At 41.8% G+C, this 23,819-nt stretch overlaps 2 protein-coding genes across 2 annotated transcripts; both read right to left on the bottom strand.

Annotated features, from left to right (window-relative positions):
- Window positions 1-1,445: 1,445 nt before the first annotated feature.
- Window positions 1,446-4,908, bottom strand: LOC106587174 (zinc finger protein SNAI3). Its single transcript, XM_014175254.3, has 3 exons — window positions 3,657-4,908; window positions 2,155-2,766; window positions 1,446-2,020 (listed from the first exon to the last, which is right to left on the bottom strand). The coding sequence occupies exons 1-3, from the start codon at window positions 3,742-3,744 to the stop codon at window positions 1,839-1,841; spliced, it is 882 nt and encodes a 293-aa protein (XP_014030729.1). The 5' UTR covers window positions 3,745-4,908; the 3' UTR covers window positions 1,446-1,838.
- Window positions 4,909-5,198: 290 nt separating this feature from the next.
- On the bottom strand, window positions 5,199-23,475 carry LOC106587268 (cadherin-1). Its single transcript, XM_014175509.2, has 16 exons — window positions 23,211-23,475; window positions 22,682-22,793; window positions 12,673-12,914; window positions 12,298-12,438; window positions 12,044-12,199; window positions 11,805-11,949; window positions 11,526-11,698; window positions 11,288-11,416; window positions 10,992-11,177; window positions 9,193-9,437; window positions 8,916-9,058; window positions 8,586-8,810; window positions 8,276-8,494; window positions 8,018-8,148; window positions 6,324-6,464; window positions 5,199-6,138 (listed from the first exon to the last, which is right to left on the bottom strand). Exons 1-16 carry the CDS (start codon window positions 23,259-23,261, stop codon window positions 5,932-5,934), a joined length of 2,646 nt encoding a protein of 881 aa, XP_014030984.1. The 5' UTR covers window positions 23,262-23,475; the 3' UTR covers window positions 5,199-5,931.
- Window positions 23,476-23,819: the final 344 nt, after the last annotated feature.

Raw genomic sequence — 23,819 nt, 5'->3', positions numbered from 1 at the left:
AGAGAGCTGTGACGGTGGTGCCAGAGCCCTGCCACACGGGGCCTGGACTCCTGAAAACACTGGCCTGGCTCGATGGGCTCTGCTCTGCGTGGGCTTCCTGCTAAGTTATGGGTTTTGTGGCCCAAGACACCATTTCTCCACCAACTTAGAAACTTCCAGGTGTCTTTTTAGTCCCACAATTATGTCACCTACTGTGTATGTTAACATTTCATTCATTTAGCACAGGGTTTCCCCCTGGGTGCACGTTTTGGGTTTTGCCCTGGCATTACACAGCTGATTTAAATAACCAACCCATCATCAAGCTTTGATTATTTGTGGGGGGGGCAATACAGAGCAATTCATATGTGCAATCAATGTATATTTTAACATTTAGCACATTGATATTTTTATTTATTCACCCTTTAGGGATTTTTTTATTTTTATTATTATTAAATGAGTGGTGGTTATAACAAGAAAATAACTTCATTTTTATTGGTCAAAAGGGGTTGACCCTCTCCAGTTGCAGGTACTGTACATAGCTGGCTATTGCTGCCATGGCCGTATATATGTGAAACAGTGTACAAGTAAACAGTTGACAAACATTTAATTGCCGGCCAGTGCCAGCACAGCATCCAATCCCCATTTCTCCTTCTACTCTACCAATCATCTAACAGACAGCCAAGTTGCTCCACAACCTGCGCGTGTTTGGAGTGCCTTGGGACATGCTTGACATGTTTGGGATTCTGCTGGAGAAAAGCAGTGTTTCTCCTGACTGGCAGTGAGAGGCCATGTGTTTGGGGAGCTCTCTCCACTCAGCTGCTCCACCTGTGCTGAGCAACTGGAGTCGACCCAGCCCCCCCCGCAAGGCCTGGCATGGAGCCACCGCGGCATGCAGCTGGCCTCCCTCCACCTGCCAATGAACAGATATATATAATTCGAATTTTCCATGCACCTTTACAAATGGGAAACATCACAGTTTTATTTAGACTCTTAAAATATCCTCCTTCACCAGCTGCCCTCCAAAAATACTTTAATTAGCTGAGGGATTTAAATGCTCCCGTCTCAGAGACCCCTGAGAGATCCTGCCTGGGGATAGGGGTGTCACAAGAACACTGCCAGAATGTCACCCACACTATCTGCTTTATTCTCCAGTTTCCTGTGCGCCCATGATGATTTTTATAGTTCGCCAGTGATCTCACAATGCCATGAAATAGTCGTAAAGTTGGAACGTGCCGAGTCACTGATAGCAAAGTGATAACATGTAGTCCTAGTACTCTACTTGTGTACTCTTCAGCAGACACTCAGCATTTGTTTTGATTTTAGAAAAGTGGGTTTCTTCAATATTTTTTTACTTAGACTAGGGCTTGTGTTTTCATCTCAGTGGTTCATGTCTCACATGATTATGCATGTTTTCATATTTAGGCATAATACAAGGCAATTGTAAAAAAAAAAAGAATGATATTTATTGTTTTTAAACAAAGTTCATACAAAATGGTATACTCCAGCTATACATTTCCTCAAAAGGCACAGGTAACACAATCAAATACTTCAAGGCTTTTACATTTCAAGTATTTTTGGCAGCATGCGATAACAACTTTTGTCATTTTTTTCTTGATGTCAAACAACTACTTCATATGTTAAATATATGACATAAGAAAGTCTTTGGACACGGTCCATTGTGCTTATTTCATGAGCTTGATATGTCGGAGAACAAAAACACACAGTAGTCAGAGCTCCGTGTCACTAATAGCAGTCTATTTCCAGTGCTTTGTGAGGGAAGTCTGATTTTAGTAGAACCAGACATAGTCTAGGCAAGTAGGCAACAGGCACAGAGTGGGCAGCACTGGCAGTAAATGGCATCAGGACAGTGGGGAGCAGCCAGCCTCTTCATGCTTGGAGAGCAGAGATATCCTGGAGAAGGTTTTGGAGCAACTCTTGCACTGGTATTTCTTGATGTCAGAGTGTGTCTGTAGGTGTGCTCGGAGGTTGGAGCGGTCAGCAAACGCCCTGCTGCAGTGTGGGCAGGAGAAGGGCTTCTCACCTGAAAAAAGGAATTGATCAACTCAGAGCCCTAGTGGGTAACTGAATATGGGACGGTGTGAAGTCTAGCTCAATTCATGAAGCAGGTGAATAAAGGTAAAAAGTGTTGCCGGCTGTACATTACTCTGTCCGTACCTGTATGTGTGCGAATGTGTCCCTGGAGCAGCCAAGGCCTGGAGAAGGCCTTCCCACAGAGCTTGCAGACGCAGGGCAGTGTGTGTGTTCGGATATGCATCTTCAGAGCTCCCAGACTCACGTACTCCTTGTCACAGTACTTGCAACAGAAGTACTTGTGACACTGCCACTCACAGTGCAACTGCCTGTGCTTGGCCAGCCCAGAGAAGGTGAAGTAGGCTTTGTGGCAGTCAAAGCATTCAAAGCGCTCCTGACTAACACCAGAGTGGACAAGGCCCAGGAGGGGATTAGGCATGCTGCCCCTCTCCTCCAGGTGTCTGAAGTCCTCTGAGAGCAGGAAGGTCTGGGGTTCCATGGTTCCCAGGGACTTAAGTCCAGACTGTGAGTCTCTTAGCGAATTGTTGTGAGACACTGACAGGGGGTAGGTGATTTCCTGTGTTGAGCTATGCAGGGACAAGCTGGTGTCCCTTGAAGGCAGCCTGTCTACCTTGGGAGAGAGCATGGAGGCTGGTGTGGGGATGAGACTTGGCCCTGGCAGCCAACCCTCCAGGGGCTGAGGAGTGCTAGGGATGTAACAGGGTACCTCAAGCTGGACCAGGCTGGTGTGGAGAGCTGTAATGACACAAACACCATTTTATGTTAAAACTGTTTTACAAGTAAGCGCAAATGTTTTAATCATGCTCTATGAGAACAATTAGGTATAATTTAGTAATACGTTAAAACGTATAGTTAAACATTTGACATTAATTTACAATATTAGGAGCAGTCTTAAAGTACTGAGGGACTGTATTGTGCATATCGATTTGCATAACTTCCAAAGTTCCAATGCATTCCCATAGCATAGCCAACTGCCACTATTCAATTTTCCTTACAAAAAACTCATCTGATTTCAGTCACATACATTTTCTTTTCCACTTCTATAATGGTAATCTTGACAGTTCAATACAGGAGGGTGGGAGGCTAGCTCGCTTTAAGGGGTGAATTGGAACAAAAACACAGACCTAAGGCACATTTCGGGGGTAAAAGGAGCCTCGAAGGGCACTACATTAGCCTCTTGAACGCGCTTAATAGGACCCTTCAGATCCCAGAAGGAGGGACTAATAATAAACTCTTCTTTTGTGTGACAGATTTTGCACCTGCTAAACTCCAAAACCGCATTTGATGTATTCTATTCCAAGGTATCAGTTTAACCCATCATTATTTACTTTCCTATAACGAAAATAATTTTAGACTATGCTGAAATCATATTGTTTGAGTTATAGGCCTAGTGTGTTCAATTACTCAAAGCAAAAATACAATTCCTTTTTAAAATGGGCTATGAATGGAATAAAATAAATAACGATAAATTCATATTTTTTTTATGAAATAATGCAAGATATAGCCAACAGACAAAATAGCAAAGGTATTCACATTGGTATTTTATTTTTTATAGAACTAGATGAGAATATATAACACAACGATAGAAACGTATAATTTAAGTAGATTTTAAAAGTTAACTGTACCGTCTGCTTTTGAATCCAGAATTCCATAGTTTGGCTTCTTATTAGTGAGATGTTTCTTCACCAGAAAAGACCTTGGCATCTTTATCATATAGCTCTGTTATTGATGAGTCTGCAGAGCCGCAATAATGTAACAAGTGAGTGCTCGTTGAGTAGGATGACCTGTTGAATAAATAGCTGTTACTTGGAGGCTGTCTTTTGCCTTGCATTCTTCAGTGGAGTGGAGAGAGTCAGGTGCAGCGGTCGCTGAGAATTAGCATACACACCCTGTCGGACCAATTAGAATGAAAGGACAAGTGCATGGGGGCGGCACCTCTGCGTCGATCAGCATACCCCAACAAAACAGGTGCATCGCAACACAGTAGTCTGCAAGCCCGTAGACACGCGATCTGAATTTGCCCTGCCTGGCTGGCTTTAGAATTTGTCAAAAAATATTGCCTAACCGGTATTTATTTTTCTATACTCGTTTTTCTTTATTCTACAAACTTTCTCATGGTATAGCAAAAAATGTCAAATGAATGTGCTTTTTGGTTGAACTAGCCTACAAAAACTTCCTACACCGTCAAAACACGTGCTCAAAGTCCAGACCTATGATTAGGCCAAATGACGGTGTTAATTTGAATGAAAGCACTTTTTTGGTATCCTATGCTTAGTTTTATAAAAAGACAAACTTGAAGTGTTACGTGAGAGGCTCCTTGTCTATTATTCTCAGTTTCTTTCCATGTCTCATTTGAAAGGTTTGGAAACCAAGAGTATTCCTGGACCAGTCATTTTCCATTCCATGAAGTGCATCCTATTGAGGCAGCCAAACTTGCGTTCAAGGAGGGGAGGTCAGTGGGGTAGACAACTTAAAGCAACCAACCTTAACTGTTTTTTATTTTTGATGTGTAAAAGTATTCACTTGCTTGAACAGATCACTGTGGAAAAGAATACAAATACAATGACCCTAACCACCAACTCCTTAAGGCTAAGACAAAACAAATAGTTTAAAATTGCACATTGCGCCTTAAATCACATGCATGAGTAAATGTCTAAGGTAGCCTATAAATGGTTTGAGCCCTGCTGATTCCTTTATTTATTTAACTAGGCAAGTCAGTTAAGAAATTCTTATTTTCAATGACGGCCTAGGAACAGTGGGTTAACTGCCTTGTTCAGGGGCAGAACAACAGATTTGTACCATGTCAGCTCGGGGTTTGATCTTGCAACCGTTCGGTTATTAGTCCAACTCTCTAACCACTAGGCAACCCAGTGGTATACGTATACCAGTGGTATACGGACTGATATGACACAGCTATGACAAGACACATTTTTATTGCTCCAATTACATTGGTAACCAGTTTATAATAGCAGTAAGGCACCTCAGGGTTTTGTGGTATATGGCCAATAAGCCACGGCTAAGGGCTCTGTCCAGGCACTCCGTGTTGCATCGTGCATAAGTACAGCCCTTAGCCGAGTTATGTTGGCCATATACACCACACCCCCTCCAGCCTTATTACTTAAATATAATTTGTACAATCTGTTCTGCGGGACAAGGAAATGCCATCATTCATTGACCAAGACCTGTTTTATTCAATTGTCGCCATCTAGTGTCTCAGCTGTGAATTTGAATAATTGAGCTCAAAATAAGACAAATTACAATGTATTTAATACAAATATTCACATCCATCATTGTACCAAAAGGATATCTTTAATTTAAAAAAGCAGAACTGTAATAAAATAAAAAGCAGAACTGTGAGCTTCTTCAGGAAAAAAAAATATAATTAGTGATTAATATGATTAAAATGAAAAGGAATAAAACAACCCAAACTTAGTTGTTTATCAAACATTTTTAAAAGCATTTATTGAGCTTGATAATTAATCTCAGTTAACAAAAACATCGTAAGGCTGATTTGGCTTTCAGTAACTTCAATTTCATGCCAAAGGATAGTCATATAAAAAAAAAAGAACTTCGATACGACGCCAAAAGAAGCATATTAAATTCAAGTACAATCTGGGGTTGTTAAGAGTCCATTAGAAAGAACTGCTGAATTGTGTAAAATCCATGTCAACATCCTGCTAGTGCAGAGCCAAGAGTATGCCACCCTCCCCATGCTGAAGACGAGCATTGAACACATTTTTTCTAAAATGGTCCCATGTCTGCACAAATCAAATTGCCAAACTGTAAATGTGCCCGAAACGCATAAAAAGGGGAAATAAAGAAAAGGTCTTCAGTTTACAGACCAAAGTGTGGAGAACCGGACAGTTTCCAAGCAAAAAGGTTTAGTGGCTGACTGACTTCTCAATCCTCTCCTCCTCCGTACATGTCAGACAGCTTCTTGAAGCGCGGGCCCCACTCTTGAAGGAGGTCGTAGTCCTGGTCGTCTCCTGAGCTGGAGGAGTTGAGGGAACTGAGGGAGCCAGCCTCAGAGCCACCTCCTTCATAGTCAAACACCAGGAGGGAGTCGTAGGGAGGAGCAGTGGGGTCGTTGTCAGCTGCCTTCAGGTTCTGGTCAACAGAAAGATTACATTTTACCACCTTGGTGAATATACAGCACAAATTCTAAACATGCAAACTGACATTATCCATGTCAAATCTAGTTATTTCCATGACAAATCGTCTCCAGAAGACCTAGATATGACCTTAACTGTGCATTCTACTCATAGTAGAAATCAGTTCAAGACTTTACTCACATCATCAATGAAGTTGCCAATGTCGGCTGGGTTGGCGGGTCGTGGACGATACTCTGGCCGGGCCATGGTTGGAGCGATGTCATTACGGAAAACATCAGGACGGTTATCCAGACCTCTGTGCAGAACGCTCAAGTCGAAATCCTGAAGGTGGAAAGATGTACAGACACATTATATTACAAGACCAGAAACAAAAACATTGAGTGACAGATGCAATGGTTTGCAATAACATGTACATCACAATCACAAAAAAAATGGACCCTTGGGAAAGCCTAGTCCAGGGTTCGTCAACCATGTTTGGTCTCGGGCCAAATTTTTTCTGAGCCAACAGTCGGCAGGCTAGAACATAGTAAATATATAATATTAGCATAATTAATTGACCTACACAACAAATGTAACATGTTTAACACATGATTATTACATAAACTGTGACAATAAAATAATTTTGATCTGATTAAGCTCAAAAATCAGTCTATTCAATTATTTGTCAATTTCTGTGCGTTGATTGGTGGAAGAAAAAAAAAGTCTACGTAGCCTACACTACTTTTTTTAACATTAACATTTGTTCAGAACAATTTGCTTGATAGCAAGATAAAAGGTCGATCTCAAGGTATCAAGGTGGCTAATGAAAATCGAAGTTGATAAGAATGTACAGAGAGATGCGTTCATCTTTTCCCAATGCCAAGCCAGTGTGTCTTATTTGCAGTGAAAATAACGCTGTATGCAAATAATTAAATCTCAGACGTAATTATGAATCTAAGCATAACTTTCAGTGCCCTTCCGCCCCATAGAGGCCAGACGCAAACATTTTTAATTGTTAACTGCAAGCTGCACAGCTTTTTGCGGACATATTCTGTAACTTAAAACAGGTTATATCTGTGGGAAGTGGGAAACAGTCATGGAGAAATTTGAGTTCTTTACTAGGAAGCTGGAGTTGTTCGATTTGGACTTGTCATCTGGAAGGCTACTGCACCTCAGCACACTGAAGACACGACAGGCAGAGGGACCAGGCCGCAGCATTGTCAGAGGTGATGGAAGATTTCACCAAGCAGCTGAGACAACACTTATCCACCAGATTTGAAGACTACAGCATGCCAAAGGATATCATTGCGTTTGTACGTAATCCTGTCAGTCCGCCCAGGTGGAGAATTCTCCCCCCTTGCTAAAAAAAAACGATACCCTTGCTGGATGAGGCCACAAAACAAACTGAGCTGATTGAATTCCAGACATCGAGCCAAATAAGGGATGCGCTCAGGAGTGCCGAGTCCCTGTGTGCGTTTTGGCTGGCATGCTCAGAGGAATACAGCACAATAAAGAAACATGCATTTTTTTGCGCTAACAATGTTTGGATCGACTTACACCGGAAAGTCCTCATTTTCCTCTATGAACGCAATATACTCAGGACAGGAACCGGCTTTCACAAAGTTAATCGAGGACTGCCTGCACATCAAAATCAGATTAATCCATCAAACCCGACATCCACAAGATTGTGTCAGAGGGGAAATGCAACTTTAATTAAGTAACTTAGTGGCCTATATGACTGCATTTAGTAAATACTAATATTGTGAGAGCTTATCCAGGGACATATCAAGCTGACAGTATGTTCTGTTTGGTCTGTCGAAAAACAATTTGAGACAGTTGGGGAACCCTGGCCTAGTAGGCTTGTTCTGAGCTAGTCTGGTGAGCTCTCCCCTCACCTGGTCATCCTCGCCACCTCCCTCCTCGTCATAGTAGTAGATGTTGTCCCTGACATCGTCCTCCTGCAGCAGAGGCTCCTTCTTCTCGCCACCTCTCTTCCTCAGGAACATGAGCAGCAGAAGAGACAACACTGGAGCACAACAAACACAGGGCCTTAACACTAGCACTTCACTGTGTATTAACAATTACATATGTACGCGTCGAGGACAGCATTTACTAAACACTTTAGTGCCGGGTTAAACAAATTAACAACTTACATAGGAGTAGTAAGACTGCTCCTAGAATTCCCAGAATGCTAGAGATGCCGAAGCCTGCTACAGCTTTATCGGAGCACTGGACATCCGCTCCTTTGCAGTCACAGACGGAGGCCTGGATGGTGCTGTCATGGTGCAGGCCCTGGTTGTCAGACACTCTCAGGACAACCGTGTAATCTCCACTGTCCAACATAGTCTTCAGAGTCAGGATAATGCCAGTCTCTGAAATGGAAAATGGGTAACATTGAACAACGCAATTATTTTAAAAAAAGGGGGAAATAGTACTGTAGTTCTGGGAAAAATCAATGCATACTTGTGTCGTTCATTCTGGCAGTCCAGTTAGAATGGGACGACCCCTGAAGCTGTACGGTGTATGGAGCAGTGAAGCCCGCACCATCTTTATCAGTGACTGACAACAACTGTGGGGAGGACTCCTTGTTGCAGACCCTGATCACACTCTCGTCAATGGTTGGAGCATTATCATTCACATCCTCCAGCTCTATGATAAGGGTGCCAGTGCCAGTTGCCGGGATTTCATCTGCAAATCCAAATTAGAGCACTGTCACTCAAAGGGTCAAGTTCAGGGTGTGGTCATTTACTAAATTTTAAATATTAACATTAGAAAAAGGGAAAATTTAAATACCGTTGTCGATGCCCAGAACAATAACAGAGTATTTGTTGTCTTGGACAAAAGTGGATTCTCTGTCCATGAGGCTCTTGACTTTGATCAGCCCAGTGTCTTTGTTGATACTGAGCCATCCAGCATTATCATTGCGTATCTTGTATCTGTGTAGTAAATGTAACAAAATGAATTAAATAAAAAAAGAGCATTGCTTACAACCTGTACAGTCATCACTTGAAAAAAAATGTCCCTCTTTAAATTGTACAAAACATAATTGTAAATGAAGTTCTAATCTTACGTGACTTTCTGATTCCTTGCGGTGTCTGGGTCTGTGGCTGTGTACAGAACCAGGTCACTGTCAACAGGGAGGTCCTCAGGTTTCCTGATAATCTTCTCCACTGGGGTGAAGACTGGAGCTTCATTCACATCCTCCACATTCACTACAACAGTAGCAGTGGAGGTGGGCATGCTGATTGTGAATGGGACTTCATTCTGCACAGTGACCAGCAGAGTGTACTTGTTGTTCTTCTCAAAGTCAAGCGGCTGTGTTGAAAGAATAGAAAAGCCCATCAACATAGGAATCCTTCAGACATTATAGAATCAGGATAATGGTGTTTATATCTACAAGCATACTCTCCCCTACACATTTATATGGACAGCGTAGCCAAAACATTTTATTTGGCTCCTTACTCCAGGATTTTTTGTCAGATGTTTCATATGAAGCAACGGTACAAAACATAACTTTTTATTGAGGGTATTTTCATAAATATCCATTTGACCATTTATAAATAAAAGCACTTTATGCATCTTGTCCCCCCCTAAGTCATAGGTATTTCTACAAATTCAGAGTATTAAAAAGTAGTCAAAGTTGAGTATTTGGTTCCATATTCCTCGCACGCCATGACCAAGTCAGGCTTGCAACTACAAACTTGGATGCATTTTCAGTTTGTTGTGCCCAATAGAAATGAATGGTAAATAAGAATCACTATTGTAAATAAAAATGTTTCTGAACAACTTTACATTATGTGGATGCTACCATGATTACAGATAATCCTGAATGAATTGTGAATAATGATTAGTGAGAAAGTGAGGCAAAAAGTTCATACCCCCAAAACATGCTAAACTCTCACCATTCCCAATAAACATTTTTTTTTGGGGGGGGGGGGGGGGGGGTAATGCAATTCATCCCTCGAACTCTCATCGTGATTCAAGTCATTCATGATTATCCATAATAAAAAATGGTAGCATACAAACAAATGTAGAAGGGTTTAGAAACATTACATTCTTATTTACAATAAAAGAGACAATACATTATTTGCCATGCATTTCTATAGACCCCTTTCTGTGTTTGCTACACGAGGGTAATATGCAAAGAAAGTTGGTGGCCTTATAGAACACCAGCAACAAAAAAAAGCCTATATTTACATGCTCCTTATGAGTGCATTTCAAACTACTTATAGATAAAAAAAATTTAAAAAGGATTTTAAGACTCATATGAATGCCCTGTTTAATATAATGTTTGTGTCATTGCAAATCAACTGCATTATATATTTAACACAACCAGTAAAATGGCTCTTTGGCTAGCTTTTGCTACAGCATATCATAGAGCGTTAGTATTCTATCTAACAACTGCTGCATCCAAAATTGTTATTTTGCAAAGTTCACAACCAAATATAATCTTAGTGACTGTTCAAGGAAGAACCAAAACATTGTAAGTGTATGAGAACCCCAAAAAGTTTATTTAGAAGTAATAAAAAGTTGAATCTAGGCCATATCGAACGGGTGCAGATGGCGATGGCTTTATTACTGCCGCCAAAAGTCGTGAGCATCTGGGCGCGACGTCAAATAAAAAAAGGTGATGTGTACTGTTGGCTCATATGAAACATTGGATCTCTAATTTTTAAAAAATGCTAGAATATAGAGTCAAATTAAAACGTTTTAGCGTCACTGTCCAAATAAATACGAAGGGGAGTGCAAATTGCTTCTTCCAGGAAATCATTCCAGAGTAGCAGCTAAAAAGCTATATTAACAGGCTGCTTTTGCTACGCCTCCAGTGTAGCAGCTCAAATGCATCTATAGGAGAGGATTTCAACATACCTTGGCTGTTGTAATGATGCCCTCCAGCTTGCTAGGGCCTGTGCTCACGTTGAAAAGGCCTTGAGGGTCCCCGTCAACTATCTTGTAGGTGGTGGCCCAGGCAGAGGAGTGAGGCTCATCTCCATCAGTCACTGGCATTTTCACCACCAAGGCATCCACTTTATTCTCTGGGACTGACACGGTGTACTGCAAAGGAGAGAAGCATGATTATAAAGCAACAAAGAAAGGGCAATTCCATTGCGTGTTAAAACAGTTGTAAGTCTTCAATTTTAAATTGTCTTCAGAAATGTGCTTACCGAAGGCGTCACAAACTGTGGCGCGTTGTCATTGCTGTCCGTTAGTGTAATGATGGCTTTGCCAAAGCTGGTAAGGCCATTTCCCTCCATATCGGCAGCTTGGATTGCCAAAGTATATTTGGGAATTTTCTGAAACAAATTAAGTAGCAAATTAAGTCAGGGTCACAAATGTAACGCAAGTAGAATGTACACAATGAATAAATTATTGACAAGACTATTGATTTGAAAAGAGACCAACCTCTCTGTCCAACCCAGGTGCATTAACCCGAATCCCTCCAGTCACAGGGTTGATGACAAACATGTTGGGGCTTGGTAGTGGAGGCTCCTGACTGAGAATGGTGTATCTGACATCAGAATTGGCAGAGCCCTCCTCATCAGCATCAGTGGCCGTTACCTGCATGACCTCGTCACCTAAACAGAGTGAGAATAAAAATGTAAATTCTGAATCGTCCTAGCATAATTTTCCTTAAAAGAAACATTGTTAAGCATCGTAAATACTGAGTGTGTGTGAACATACCTGGTTTTGATGCTTCAGGAACTGTTCCCATAAATGGATCTTGGGTAAATACAGGTTTGTTGTCATTCATATCGATGACTTTCACAATGATCTCCATGGGATCCTCAGCTATACCTGCACCCACTGCAACAGCATGGGCTAGGAGCTATAGAGAAAGGTAACGACAAACAGTTTAAAACTACATATAAATCAGTTTTCAATTAAGTCAAGGGAAGAAAATTAGGATACACAAACCGTACAATGTATTTGTCTTTTTTCTCCCTGTCCAAGGGCTCGGTCACATAGAGATTCCCAGAGTTTTTGTCCACAGTGAAGATTCCCACAGGAGGTAGGTCTGCCCCAGTGCCAGTGATGCTGTACTGGATCTTCACCTCTTTATCATTGTTGGACCTGATCTGGTTTACAAGGATAATAGAACTCACGTCAATGACGAAATATCCAACACTGATATTAGAGTAACGGAAAAACGATCCTTAACCTACAAGACACTTACCTGCACCATAATCTTGGGGAAGGGGCCTCGGTCATTCTCTGGGAAGTTGATGGGAGGAATGACCCAGTCCCTCTTCCTTCTTTTCAGACCTCCTGAAGACTTGGGGAAGTTCAGAACAGGTAGAGACAGACTTGCTCCTGGCTGTGGAATTGAAACAAACCATGAAATATCAAGTCCATGGTTTGACAAGCACCAAAATACATAGAGTATTTTACAAAAACTGCAATCAAACTTCAAATTGACCAGAAAAAAAAATCTGTTTCAATTACAGAATATTTCCAGCTATACATGTCATTGAAAACACTTCCAGAGATGCAGTTTCCCATCTATCCACTAGAGGACACCATAGTCTCATTAATTTAACCAGTCGTATACCTTGGGCTGGGTGGTCATCTCATGGTGATTGTGGTGGTGGCCATGTCTGGCCTCATGCAGCACTCTGACTGGAACCGTGATCTTCTTGCCCTTGGACTGGGTAGAGACATAGACCTCCTTATGTCCATTATGCAGAGTCAGCCCCCTCTCCAGTTTCAGCGTCCCGTCGCCATCTACTTTGAAGTGTGAATCCTCGGAGTGAAAGAGAAAGCTGGTGCGGCTGGTGCAGTCATCAAAAACCACTGCAAGGTGAAAGGTGGTCGGAGGAGATTTTAAAAGTAATATGCATGTGGGCTTAAAAAGTAAACATTGAAAGCACCGTCACAATCTCAATTTCTAACATCAGTGGGTTCTTGATGAACTGATAAAGCTCCACCACACTCTCAGTAAATGTATAAATGGAATACTGGTCATAGTAACAAAGCAGCAAAATGGCCTTCTAAAAAAACCTAGGCCTAGTCGCCTCATGATCGCAGTCCTGATCTGCTGCAAAGACATAATGCAGGGCTTATTATTTACACAATGTAAAAAACACACGTCTGACTTGCAAAGGAGTAAATTGACCCATATCCTCATGTAACTATTAACATGACATGTATAACTAGTACTGTGCAACTTAGAACAATATACAATGTACCAGGTAGAGATTAATTAAGCTGTCATGGTATACAAGTAGTCTACCAGAATCATCCTGTGTGGACAGAGAGCAGAGTTGACTTGCCCAGCCCTGGGTTGAGACTCAAGGACAGGCAGGCAGCAACATCTGGTTTCACATGACTACTATAAACATCCTGAGGCATAGGCCTAGCTCTACAAAGAGGTCTGAATGTCTCATTATGCCCCTAATATTTCACAAAAGAAGTTGATTGAGTATTATTTAGAAACCCCAAATCAATACACCTCTTTCCAGCCTAATGAACTGGCTAAATGTTATGCAGAAAATGTGCAATGACACACAAAGCAAGAAATGTGTGGTTGAGAAAGATATGGAAGTGTGGTTTTCAGAAGTAAAACTGAACTGGATGTATGCCACAGTAGCCACTTCTGCTCATTCTATTGATAGTTAGGTACTAGAGAATCAGGTAGGTAGAGGTACAGCAACTACCACTCTTTAGGCAAGATGGCGGTCGTCAGATTTGAACAAATTAAAGAAAGATGTACAGTGGGGGGGAAAGTATTTGATCCCCTGCTGATTTTGTACGTTTGCCCGCTTAAAGAAATTCAGTCTATAATTTTAATAAGTTTATTTGAACAGTGAGATACAGAATAACAAAAACAAAAATCTAGAAAAACACATGTCAAAAATGTCATAAAATGATTTACATTTTAATGAGGGAAATAAGTATTTGACCCCTCTGCAAAACATGACTTAGTACTTGGTGGCAAAACCCTTGTTGGCAATCACAGAGGTCAGACGTTTCTTGTAGTTGGCCACCAGGTTTGCACACATCTCAGGAGGGATTTTGTCCCATTCCTCTGCAGATCTTCTCCAAGTCATTAAGGTTTCAAGGCTGACGTTTGGCAACTCGAACTTTCAGCTCCCTCCACAGATTCTCTATGGGATTAAGGTCTGGAGACTGGCTAGGCCACTCCAGGACCCACTCCTTTGTTGCCTTGGCCGTGTGTTTTGGGTCATTGTCATGCTGGAATACCCATCCACGACCCATTTTCAATGCCCTGGCTGAGGGAAGGAGGTTCTTACCCAAGATTTGACGGTACATCGTCCCTTTGATGCGGTGAAGTTGTCCTGTCCCCTTAGCAGAAAAACACCCCCAAAGCATAATGTTTCCACCTCCATGTTTTACGGTGGAGATGGTATTCTTGGGGTCATAGGCAGCATTCCTCCTTCTCCAAACACGGCGAGTTGAGTTGATGTCAAAGAGCTCCATTTTGGTCTCATCTGACCACAACACTTTCACCCAGTTGTCCTCTGAATCATTCAGATGTTCATTGGCAAACTTCAGATGGGCATGTATATGTGCTTTCTTGAGCAGGGGGACCTTGCGGGCGCTGCAGGATTTCAGTCCTTCACGGCGTAGTGTGTTACCAATTGTTTTCTTGGTGACTATTTGACAAGATCGTCCCGTGTAGTTCTGGGCTGATTCCTCACCGTTCTCATGAGCATTGCAACTCCATGAGGTGAGATCTTGCATGGAGCCCCAGGCCGAGGGATATTGACAGTTCTTTTGTGTTTCTTCCATTTGAGAATAATCGCACCAACTGTTGTCACCTTCTCACCAAGCTGCTTGGCGATGGTCTTGTAGCCCATTCCAGCTTTGTGTAGGTCTACAATCTTGTCCCTGACATCCTTGGAGAACTCCTTGGTCTTGGAATCTGATTGATTGCTTCTGTGGACAGGTGTCTTTTATACAGGTAACAAGCTGCGGTTAGGAGCACTCCCTTTAAAAGTGTGCTCCTAATCTCAGCTCGTTACCTGAATTAAAGACACCTGGGAGCCAGAAATCTTTCTGATTGAGAGGGGGTCAAATACTTATTTCCCTCATTAAAATGCAAATCAATTTATAACATTTCTGGCATGCGTTTTTCTGGATATTTTTGTTGCTATTCTGTCTCTCACTGTTCAAATAAACCTACCATTAAAATTAGACTGATCCTTTCTTTGTCAGTGGGCAAATGTACAAAATCAGCAGGGGATCAAATACTTTTCCCCCCACTGTATGTGGTAAAGCTGAAGTCCAGCGCAACAAAGAACATTAGGGGCCTCCCAGGTGGCACAGCTAGCACTGCGATGCAGTGCCTTAGACCACTGTGCCACCAGAGATTCTGGGTTCGAGGCCAGGCTCTGTCGCAGCCGGCCGCGACCGGGAGGTCCATGGGGCGACGCAGAATTGTCCCAGCATCGTCCGGGTTATGGAGGGTTTGCCCGGCAGGGATATCCTTGTCTCATCGAGCACTAGTGACTCCTGTGACGGGCCGGGCGCAGTGGACGCTGACCAGGTGTTTCCTCCGACACATTGGTGCGGCTGGCTTCCGGGTTGGATGTGCATTTTGTCAAGAAGCAGTGCGGCTAGGTTGGGTTGTGTTTCGGAGGACGCATGGCTCTCGACCTTTGCCTCTCCCGAGTCCGTACGGGAGTTGCAGCGATGAGACAAGACTGTAACTACCAATTGGATACCACGAAATTGGGGAGAAAATAATAAAACATAAAAAAAACCCAAAAAAACAGGCCACCTGTAACAAAAACATTTGTTTTACAACTGGCTGTCTCATTTTCGTTGGTGGTAAATCAGGCCTAACTAACACTTGTGTCATCTGCAAACTTGATGTGGTTGGCTACGCAGTCATGGGTGAACAGGAGGGGGATAAATGGAGATTATCGTGACTCAATGGTCAGGTGGTATTTGACTGCGGGCATGCCTCATTACTGCCGGTGTGGCAGTAATACGGCCACCACAACAGCCCTAGGTATAGCCCACTGACCATATGAACTGAAAATGTCTTTGGTACACAATTAGTCTAGCTAGGCTATACTCAAATTAAACAAATTCTAGTAATTGCCTTTGAGTGTGGACTGTATTATTATGCAAACTGGATGTTCTGTTCCATTATGCTACACTCCAAACTTTCTATCCATGACTCAAGGAGAGAACGTATAGGCTTAGGTGATGAATAGCCTAGTAACAGGGCATTTTCATAAACAATAGCCTGACATTACCTTTAGCTACAGAATCTCACCACCTCCCCTGTCAACAGTTTAATGATACACGTTTTGTGAAAACATGTTACAGTCGATGTTCCCAAACAGATTTCACTTGTTTCCCAAATTAAGCACTGGGTAGCTGCAGAAACTGGGTTGGAGAGCCAATGGCATAGAGTTTGGGCGGAATATCACCTGTCACACAGCAAAAGGCTGCATGCTCCTCAAACAGTGACTGTTGCAGAGTGAAACTAGTGTTCTTATAAACCCAGACATTTCTATATGCAATCACGTGAAAGCAGAGTTGGTTGCCGCTAAAAACAGGACGATCCCAGCTGCTACTATATGTATTTCTCAGCTGCTAATATTAAGCCGGAGCAGACTACCTGGCAGGAGTGAAAAACGAACTGCGGGAAAGTGGCCTCCAGTCACTATTCAAGTGCATACAGATGACATCTATTTTTTCTCCTGCCAATTTGATAATGAACCATTCTAAAGCAAAACAAATTTGACATTTTTGTAAAAGACAAGATTAAATTGAGAATAGTCTGATGGGTGAAAATATGATCTCTTGAGAGAACAGTGTGTGCAGCCGGAGGAAAGCTTTTTAGAACTTTATCAAATAATTAATAACCTATAGTCGCATCAGGGGTCGATTTAGAGTGCAGATTTCTTTCAGAATATTCAAAACGCAGACCATCAAACAAAAAACTGCATTTCAAACCATGTCACCTGCGTTTATTGAAAGTCAGTGTTTTTTGCTACAATAGAGTGATCAGGGACGTGCAATTATAGTTTTCCCACACAAAACAGTGTCACACGACAGAATATAGCTTCATTTTGATCAGATGAGAACAGAAGTGCAATGCTATTTGGCTAGCAGCCATATAAGGAAATGAGCTTACAATTAAAAAGCAAGGACGATGCATGGCCATCATATATAAGATATTTATCATAGAATGTAGCCAGCTACATTTTATGTTTTGCTTGAAGTTAATCTTGCATTTAAGATAAAGTAGGCTACAATGAAAGAACTGGAGAAAAGTAGCTACACGGTCAAATAACCGTTTGTGAATTCTCATTGGAGTGGAGAAGTGGAAATTAAGCACAAAATTAGTCCGAGGCCGAGCACAAATTACAATAAGAATTTTAGATAAGTATTTTTCTGCGTTTTATAAATGCATAAGCATTCTTTTTTTACAGTGTGAAAATGCATAATTCTGAATTGAGACCCCTGATCACGCAGCCCATATAAACTCAGCAAAAAAGGAACATCCACTCACTGTCAACTGCGTTTATTTTCAGCGAACTTAACATGTGTAAATATTTGTATGAACATAAGATTCAACAACTGAGACAAACTGAACAAGTTCCACAGACATGTGACTAACAGAAATTGAATAATATGTCCCTGAACAAAGGAGGGGGGGGGGGGTTCAAAATCTAAATTAAGTCAGTATCTGGTGTGGCCACCAGCTGCATGTTAAACCGGAGTAGACTACCTGGCTGGAATGAAAAACAAACTGCAAAAAAGTGGCCTCCAGTTGCTATTCAAGTGCATACGGAAACCATGTATTTTTTCCCTTGCCAATTTGATAATGAACCATTCTAAATCAAAACAAATGACATATTAGTAAAGACAAGATTAAATTGAGAATAGTCTGAAGGGTGAAAATATGATCTCGAGAACAGCATGTGCAGCCTGAGGCAAGCTTTTTTTGCGACTTTTTCAAATATTCAATAGCCTATAGTCGCATCAGGGGTCCATTTCGAGTTCAGAAATCTGCATTTTAACCACGTCACCTGCGTTTTATATTGGAAGTCGTGTTTTTTGCTTCAATAGAGTGATCAGGGATGTGCAACTATAGTTTACATTCACACAAAACACATTAGTGTCACATTTGGCAGAGAATAGCTTCATTTTCAGATGACAAAGTGCAACGCTATTTGGCTAGCAGCCATATAAGTAAAATGAGCTTAGTGAACTTTTTGGCAAAAACAATGCATGGCCATCATATTTTGAATGCTACATTTCCTACTGTTTTGCTCGAAGTCAATCTTGCATTTTTTTCCCCCAGAGAAAAATAGGCTACACTGAGAAAAGTACTGGAGTAGCTTTACAGTCGAATGCCCGTTCGTGAATTCTCGGAGGGGAGATGTGCAAATTAAGCACAATCTGCTGGCCTAGGTGAGGACTTGAGTGAACAGGGAGTACAGGAGGGGACTAAGTACACACCCCTGAGGGGCCCGTGTTGAGGATCAGCATGGCAGATGTGTTGTTGCCTACTCTTATCACCTGGGGCAGCCCGTCGGGAAGTCCAGGATCCAGTTGCAGAGGGAGGGGTTTAGTCCCAGGGTCCTTAGCTTAGTGATGAGCTTCATGGGCACTATGGTGTTGAACACTGAGCTGTGGTCAATGAACAGCATTCTCACATAGGTGTTCCTTTTGTCCAGGTGGGAAAGGGCACTGTGGAGTGCGATTGCATCATCTGTTGGAGTGGTATGCGAATTGGAGTGGGTCTAGGATAACCGGGAAGATGCTGTTGATGTGAGCCATGACCAGCCTTTCAAAGCACTTGATGGCTACCGACTTGAGTGCGACGGGGCGATAATCATTTAGGTTACCTTCGCTTCCTTGGGCACAAGGACTATGGTGGTCTGCTTGAAACATGTAGGTGTTACAGACTCGGTCAGGGAGAGGTTGATAATGTCAGCGAAGACACTTGGTTCGCGCATGCTTTGAGTACAAGTCCTGGTAATCCGTCTGGCCCCGCGGCTTTGTGAACGTTGACCTGCAAAGGTCTTGCTCACTTCAGCTACCGAAAGCGTTATCACAGTCATCCAGAACAGCTGGTGCTCTCATGCATGCTTCAGTGTTTGCCTCGAAGCAAGCACAAAGGCATTTAGTTCGTCAGGTAGGCTCGAATCACTGGGCAGCTCGCATCTGGGTTTCCATTTGTAGTCCGTAATAGTTATCAAGCGATGCCACATCCGACGAGCGGCAGAGCCGGTGTAGTAGGATTCAATCTTAATCCTGTATTGACGCTTTGCTTGTTTGATGGTTTGTCTGAGGGCATAGCGGGATTTCTTATAAGCATCCGGATTAGTGTCCCGCTCCTTGAAAGCAGCAGCTCTAGCCTTTAGCTTGATGCGGATGTTGCCTGTAATCCATTGCTACTGGTTGGGATATGTACATACGGTCACAGTGGGGACGACGTCGATGCACTTATTGATGAAGCCAATGACTGAGGTAGTAGACTCAATGCCATTGGATGAATCCCGGAACATACTCCAGTCTGTGCTAGCAAAACAGTCCTGTAGCGTAGCATCCGCATCATCTGACCACTTCCGTATTGAGCAAGTCACTGGTACTTCCTGCTTTAGTTTCTGCTTGTAAGCAGGAGGATAGAACTATAGTCAGATTTGCCAAATGGAAGGTGGGGGAGAGCTTTGTATCCATCTCTGTGTGTGGAGTAAAGGTGGTCTAGGATTTTTCCCCCCCCCCCGGTTGCATGTGACATGCTGGCAAAAAATTGGTATAACTGATTTAAGTTCACCTGCATTAAAGTCCCCGGCCACTAGGAGCGCTGCTTCTAGCTGAGCATTTTCTTGTTTGCTTATGGCCTTATAGAGTTGGTTGAGAGCGGTCTTAGTGCCAGCATCGGTCTGTGGTGGTAAGTAGACAGCTACGAATAACATAGATGAGAACTCTTGGTAGATGGTGTGGTCTACAACTTATCATAAGGTACTCCACCTCAGGCGAGCAATACATCGAGACTTCTTTAATATTAGACATTATTATTGACAAAAAGACACACCCTCAACCCTCGTCTTACCAGACGTAGCATCTCTGTTCTGCCGGTGCATGGAAAATCCCGCCAGCCCTATATTATCCGTGTCGTCGTTCAGCTACGACTCGGTGAAACATAAGGTATTACAGTTCTTAATGTCCCGATGGTAGGATAATCATAGGTCATCAATTTTATTTTCCAATAATTGCATGTTAGCCAGTAGAACAGATGGCAGTTTACTCACTCGCCTACAGATTCTCAGAACGCAGCCCGATCTGCGCCCTCTTTTCTTCACGCAAATGACAGGGATTTTTGAAACATATTTAACTAGGCAAGTCAGTTAAGAACAAATTGTTATTTACAATGACGGCCTAGGAACCATGGGTTAACTGCCTTGTTCAGGGTCAGACCGACAGATATTTACCTTGTCAGCTTGGGGATTCGATCTAGCAACCTTTCGGTTACTGGCCCAACACTAACCACTAGGCTACCTACCTGCGCCTGGTCCCGAACAGTATAGCCTTCTCAGATTCGTTAATAAAGGAAAAAGCTTCTTCCAGTTCATGGTGAGTAATACCTGTTCTGATTTCCAGAAGTTATTTTTGGTCATAAGAGACAGTAGCAGCAACATCATGTTCAAAATAAGTTTTAAAAAATTAAAAAGAAGTTAAATGCAACAACAAAAAAAGAATCAAAACAGCACATTTGGTCAGGAGCATATAAGACGTCAGCCATCCTCTTCGGCGCCATCTTAACATTCTTCATATTATGAGCCATGTCTTACCTTGTTTCAAAGTAGCCTAGCCAAAGTCCCACCATAGAAACGTGGAGGCAATTATTTTACAAAGACTTCCTCATACGCCATTGAAACCAGCATTTCTCTCCTGTTCTATTGGTTTTCATATCAACTTTCTTTGTCGAGAATCCAAAAGGCACAATCCTAGTCATATTTGTGAACCCATCCTAGTTGTTAAATCTTCAGATTTCCCCTTTCTAAGTTTAACAGATGATCATCTTGATCCCATATGGAATCGCTCGCATCAGGTGCACTGTTTAGAACAAGGTTTTCCTGCGAATTGCAATGGACATTTTTTGAAAATGACAATTTACATTGGCTGCTTCATTACAGGAGTTAAATGTTAATATAGCCTTTTTGCTATGAGATGATAGGCTTGCTAATGTTGCATGTTTCAATTAAGAGCTTAACGATAGGTTGCTATACAAAAGGGATTGATTAAGGCATCATTTCTCATTTCCTATTGATATACATTATTCATTTGTAATATGCTGTCAGTTGATGTGAATGACAATCAATCAATGTCAGAAGTCACTCAGAGGAATCTAGGCCGGCCTAATGGTTGTTCCAGGAAGTCTAACCAGTTTTACTCTACTGATCAAATCAGAGCTTGTGCCAGTTAAACTACGAGATTTAGCATGTCTCATCGATGAGCTCACTCAGTCTGGTCAACCTCCTTACAATGACAAAACAGCCTTCAATTAAGTCACAACTTGTTTGAAGCATAATTAAAAGCCACAACAATACAAATCTAGCATACTAAATTGGTCACACAATTGTAAGTGAGACTTTGCTTTCTTAGCAAAGTAAAGGTGTGAAAATCCCTCCATTATGCGGGACAGACAAAACACCACAATGCTATTGTAAACAAACTATGACTGAAAAAAGTTCCATGCCATATTTGCCAAGTAACGTACAGGGTCGTCTTGCCAGCCGCACCTCAACAAACAGTTACAAAGGCCTATCAAAGGGAGTTACTGACGAGTCAATTCTTTACATAGAAACAAAGCAGCACTTGAATGTGAAAACTAACCAGCCTTGTATTTCATGATATGTTGTGCCGTTAAACAGGTGACAATATTGGGCACACCAAATCGAAAATCAATTGTTGTCAGCAAGTTCACTCACCAAATCGCTCTAAATTAATTTTGTGAGTCACAGTGGAATTTCATAGAGAAGCCAAAGACAAGGCCCACTTTCATAGCAAAACCTGAAAGAACCTAAAAACAATGTGTGCTCAGTGGTTTGTATGTACAATAAACAGCTGTGCACAGTTTGATTAGGAATCACGAAGGCTCTCTGGGGAGACTGAACAAATATTTAAACACAAAATACTTCCAATTGAACCACTTCCGACAAATTTAACAATGGATACACATTTGTCAATGTGTACTGAAATATTCAGATCAGTACACTCTCTGCTGTGAATAAAACTAAAAATGTATTATTTAGTGATGACATTCATGTAAAATTCTTAGGTCTTATGCAGCGTTCAAAACAACTGGGACTCGGAAAAATACGAGGTCAAATCATGACGCCAGTGATTCTCAGGTTGGAGCTCTTGAAAGAGGCCCGAATAGGAATTTTGAGTTGGAAGACATTTCAAATAGATATTTCCCAGTCGGAGCTCGTTTTTTTCCCCCTAGCTTTGAACGCACTGAAGTTAGATATTTCCCATTTCCCAGTTGTTTTGAACACGGCGTTAGCGTATGACGGAGCAAAAATGTTTTGACAGCGAGGAAGCTACCATTAGTTAGTTCTTACCTTTTCCTAGTCTCCGGCCACTTTGTAAGTGATTTCTTTCCACTTTGAAAATGTATATTTCTGAATTGAAACCTGGTAGACATGTTGACTCCGACGACCCTGGTTTGAAAGCCTTACAAAAGGAAATAAGTCAATTGTATTATTTATAAAATCAACTGCACAAGGTCATACAATAAATATTCACCAGATTACCATAGAAATGCATTTATACTAATCATAATGACCACTCATTACTATTGATCTTCACCCGATTGCGAAATGTGGCATATGTATAATAAAAACTCCGAATAATAACATATCCTGGTGCGTTAACCTGGTAATTAAGCAAATAACCGACAAACGCAACGCTGGCTAAAACAAAAACACCCGACAAATCATGAAAACGTATCATAAATACGTTTTTAAATAAGACCTGTAGGCGGAACCAGATAACGTTACTGGTTCGGACTATACTAGCCAACGTATTCCCAGGTAAATGGCGTTGCCTACATCGCGTGTTAATTTAGAGTGAAATAAAAAAATATCTTACCTGGAGAAATAATATTAATACGCCCAACTCCACGAACCAAAATGCCCCCATTTGTTTTGAATAATTTTTGGATAGTCGTTCCACCAATAGTAACAAGTAATCCCTTTACGTGTAGATGAGAAAAGTCTATTTTTCAAACGTGTGCTTTCTGGGTTGTCGGTTAAGTGAGAAATGAGCTTCAGCAGGTAGTTTCTGGGGAGTGACCTCGCGCATCCGCTCGCTCCAAGTATGGGCATGGGAGAAGAACGGCTCCTTATACCCGCACCTATGAAACACAGGTAAATTGTCATAATCCAGAAACCCACAGCAGGGTCCTATGTGCCAAATAATTACACAATAATGTGAGAATTCCGATCGAGAGGAAAAGCACTGATGAGGAAGAATGGGTTCAGGATCAAACACGGATGTCAGTCATTCCATTTCATGATCAAAGTAGTTTCAAACAAAACACAGCAACACTGACAATAATTTCACAGACTTGAGCAGTCTATATTTGTCAAAAGCTATAATTTGTCAAAATAAGCTTTACATTTTAACAAATGACTGATAAATACATATAGTTTAATCATGGTAAAACATAATAATAAGGGATAGTTTAAACATTTCCAG

This window comes from Salmo salar, chromosome 26 (genome assembly GCF_965601325.2).
Source record: "Salmo salar chromosome 26, fSalSal1, whole genome shotgun sequence".
NCBI classification, from domain to species: domain Eukaryota; kingdom Metazoa; phylum Chordata; class Actinopteri; order Salmoniformes; family Salmonidae; genus Salmo; species Salmo salar.
Note: the sequence above shows the minus strand (reverse complement) of the source record. Positions and strands in the feature narration are given on the sequence as shown.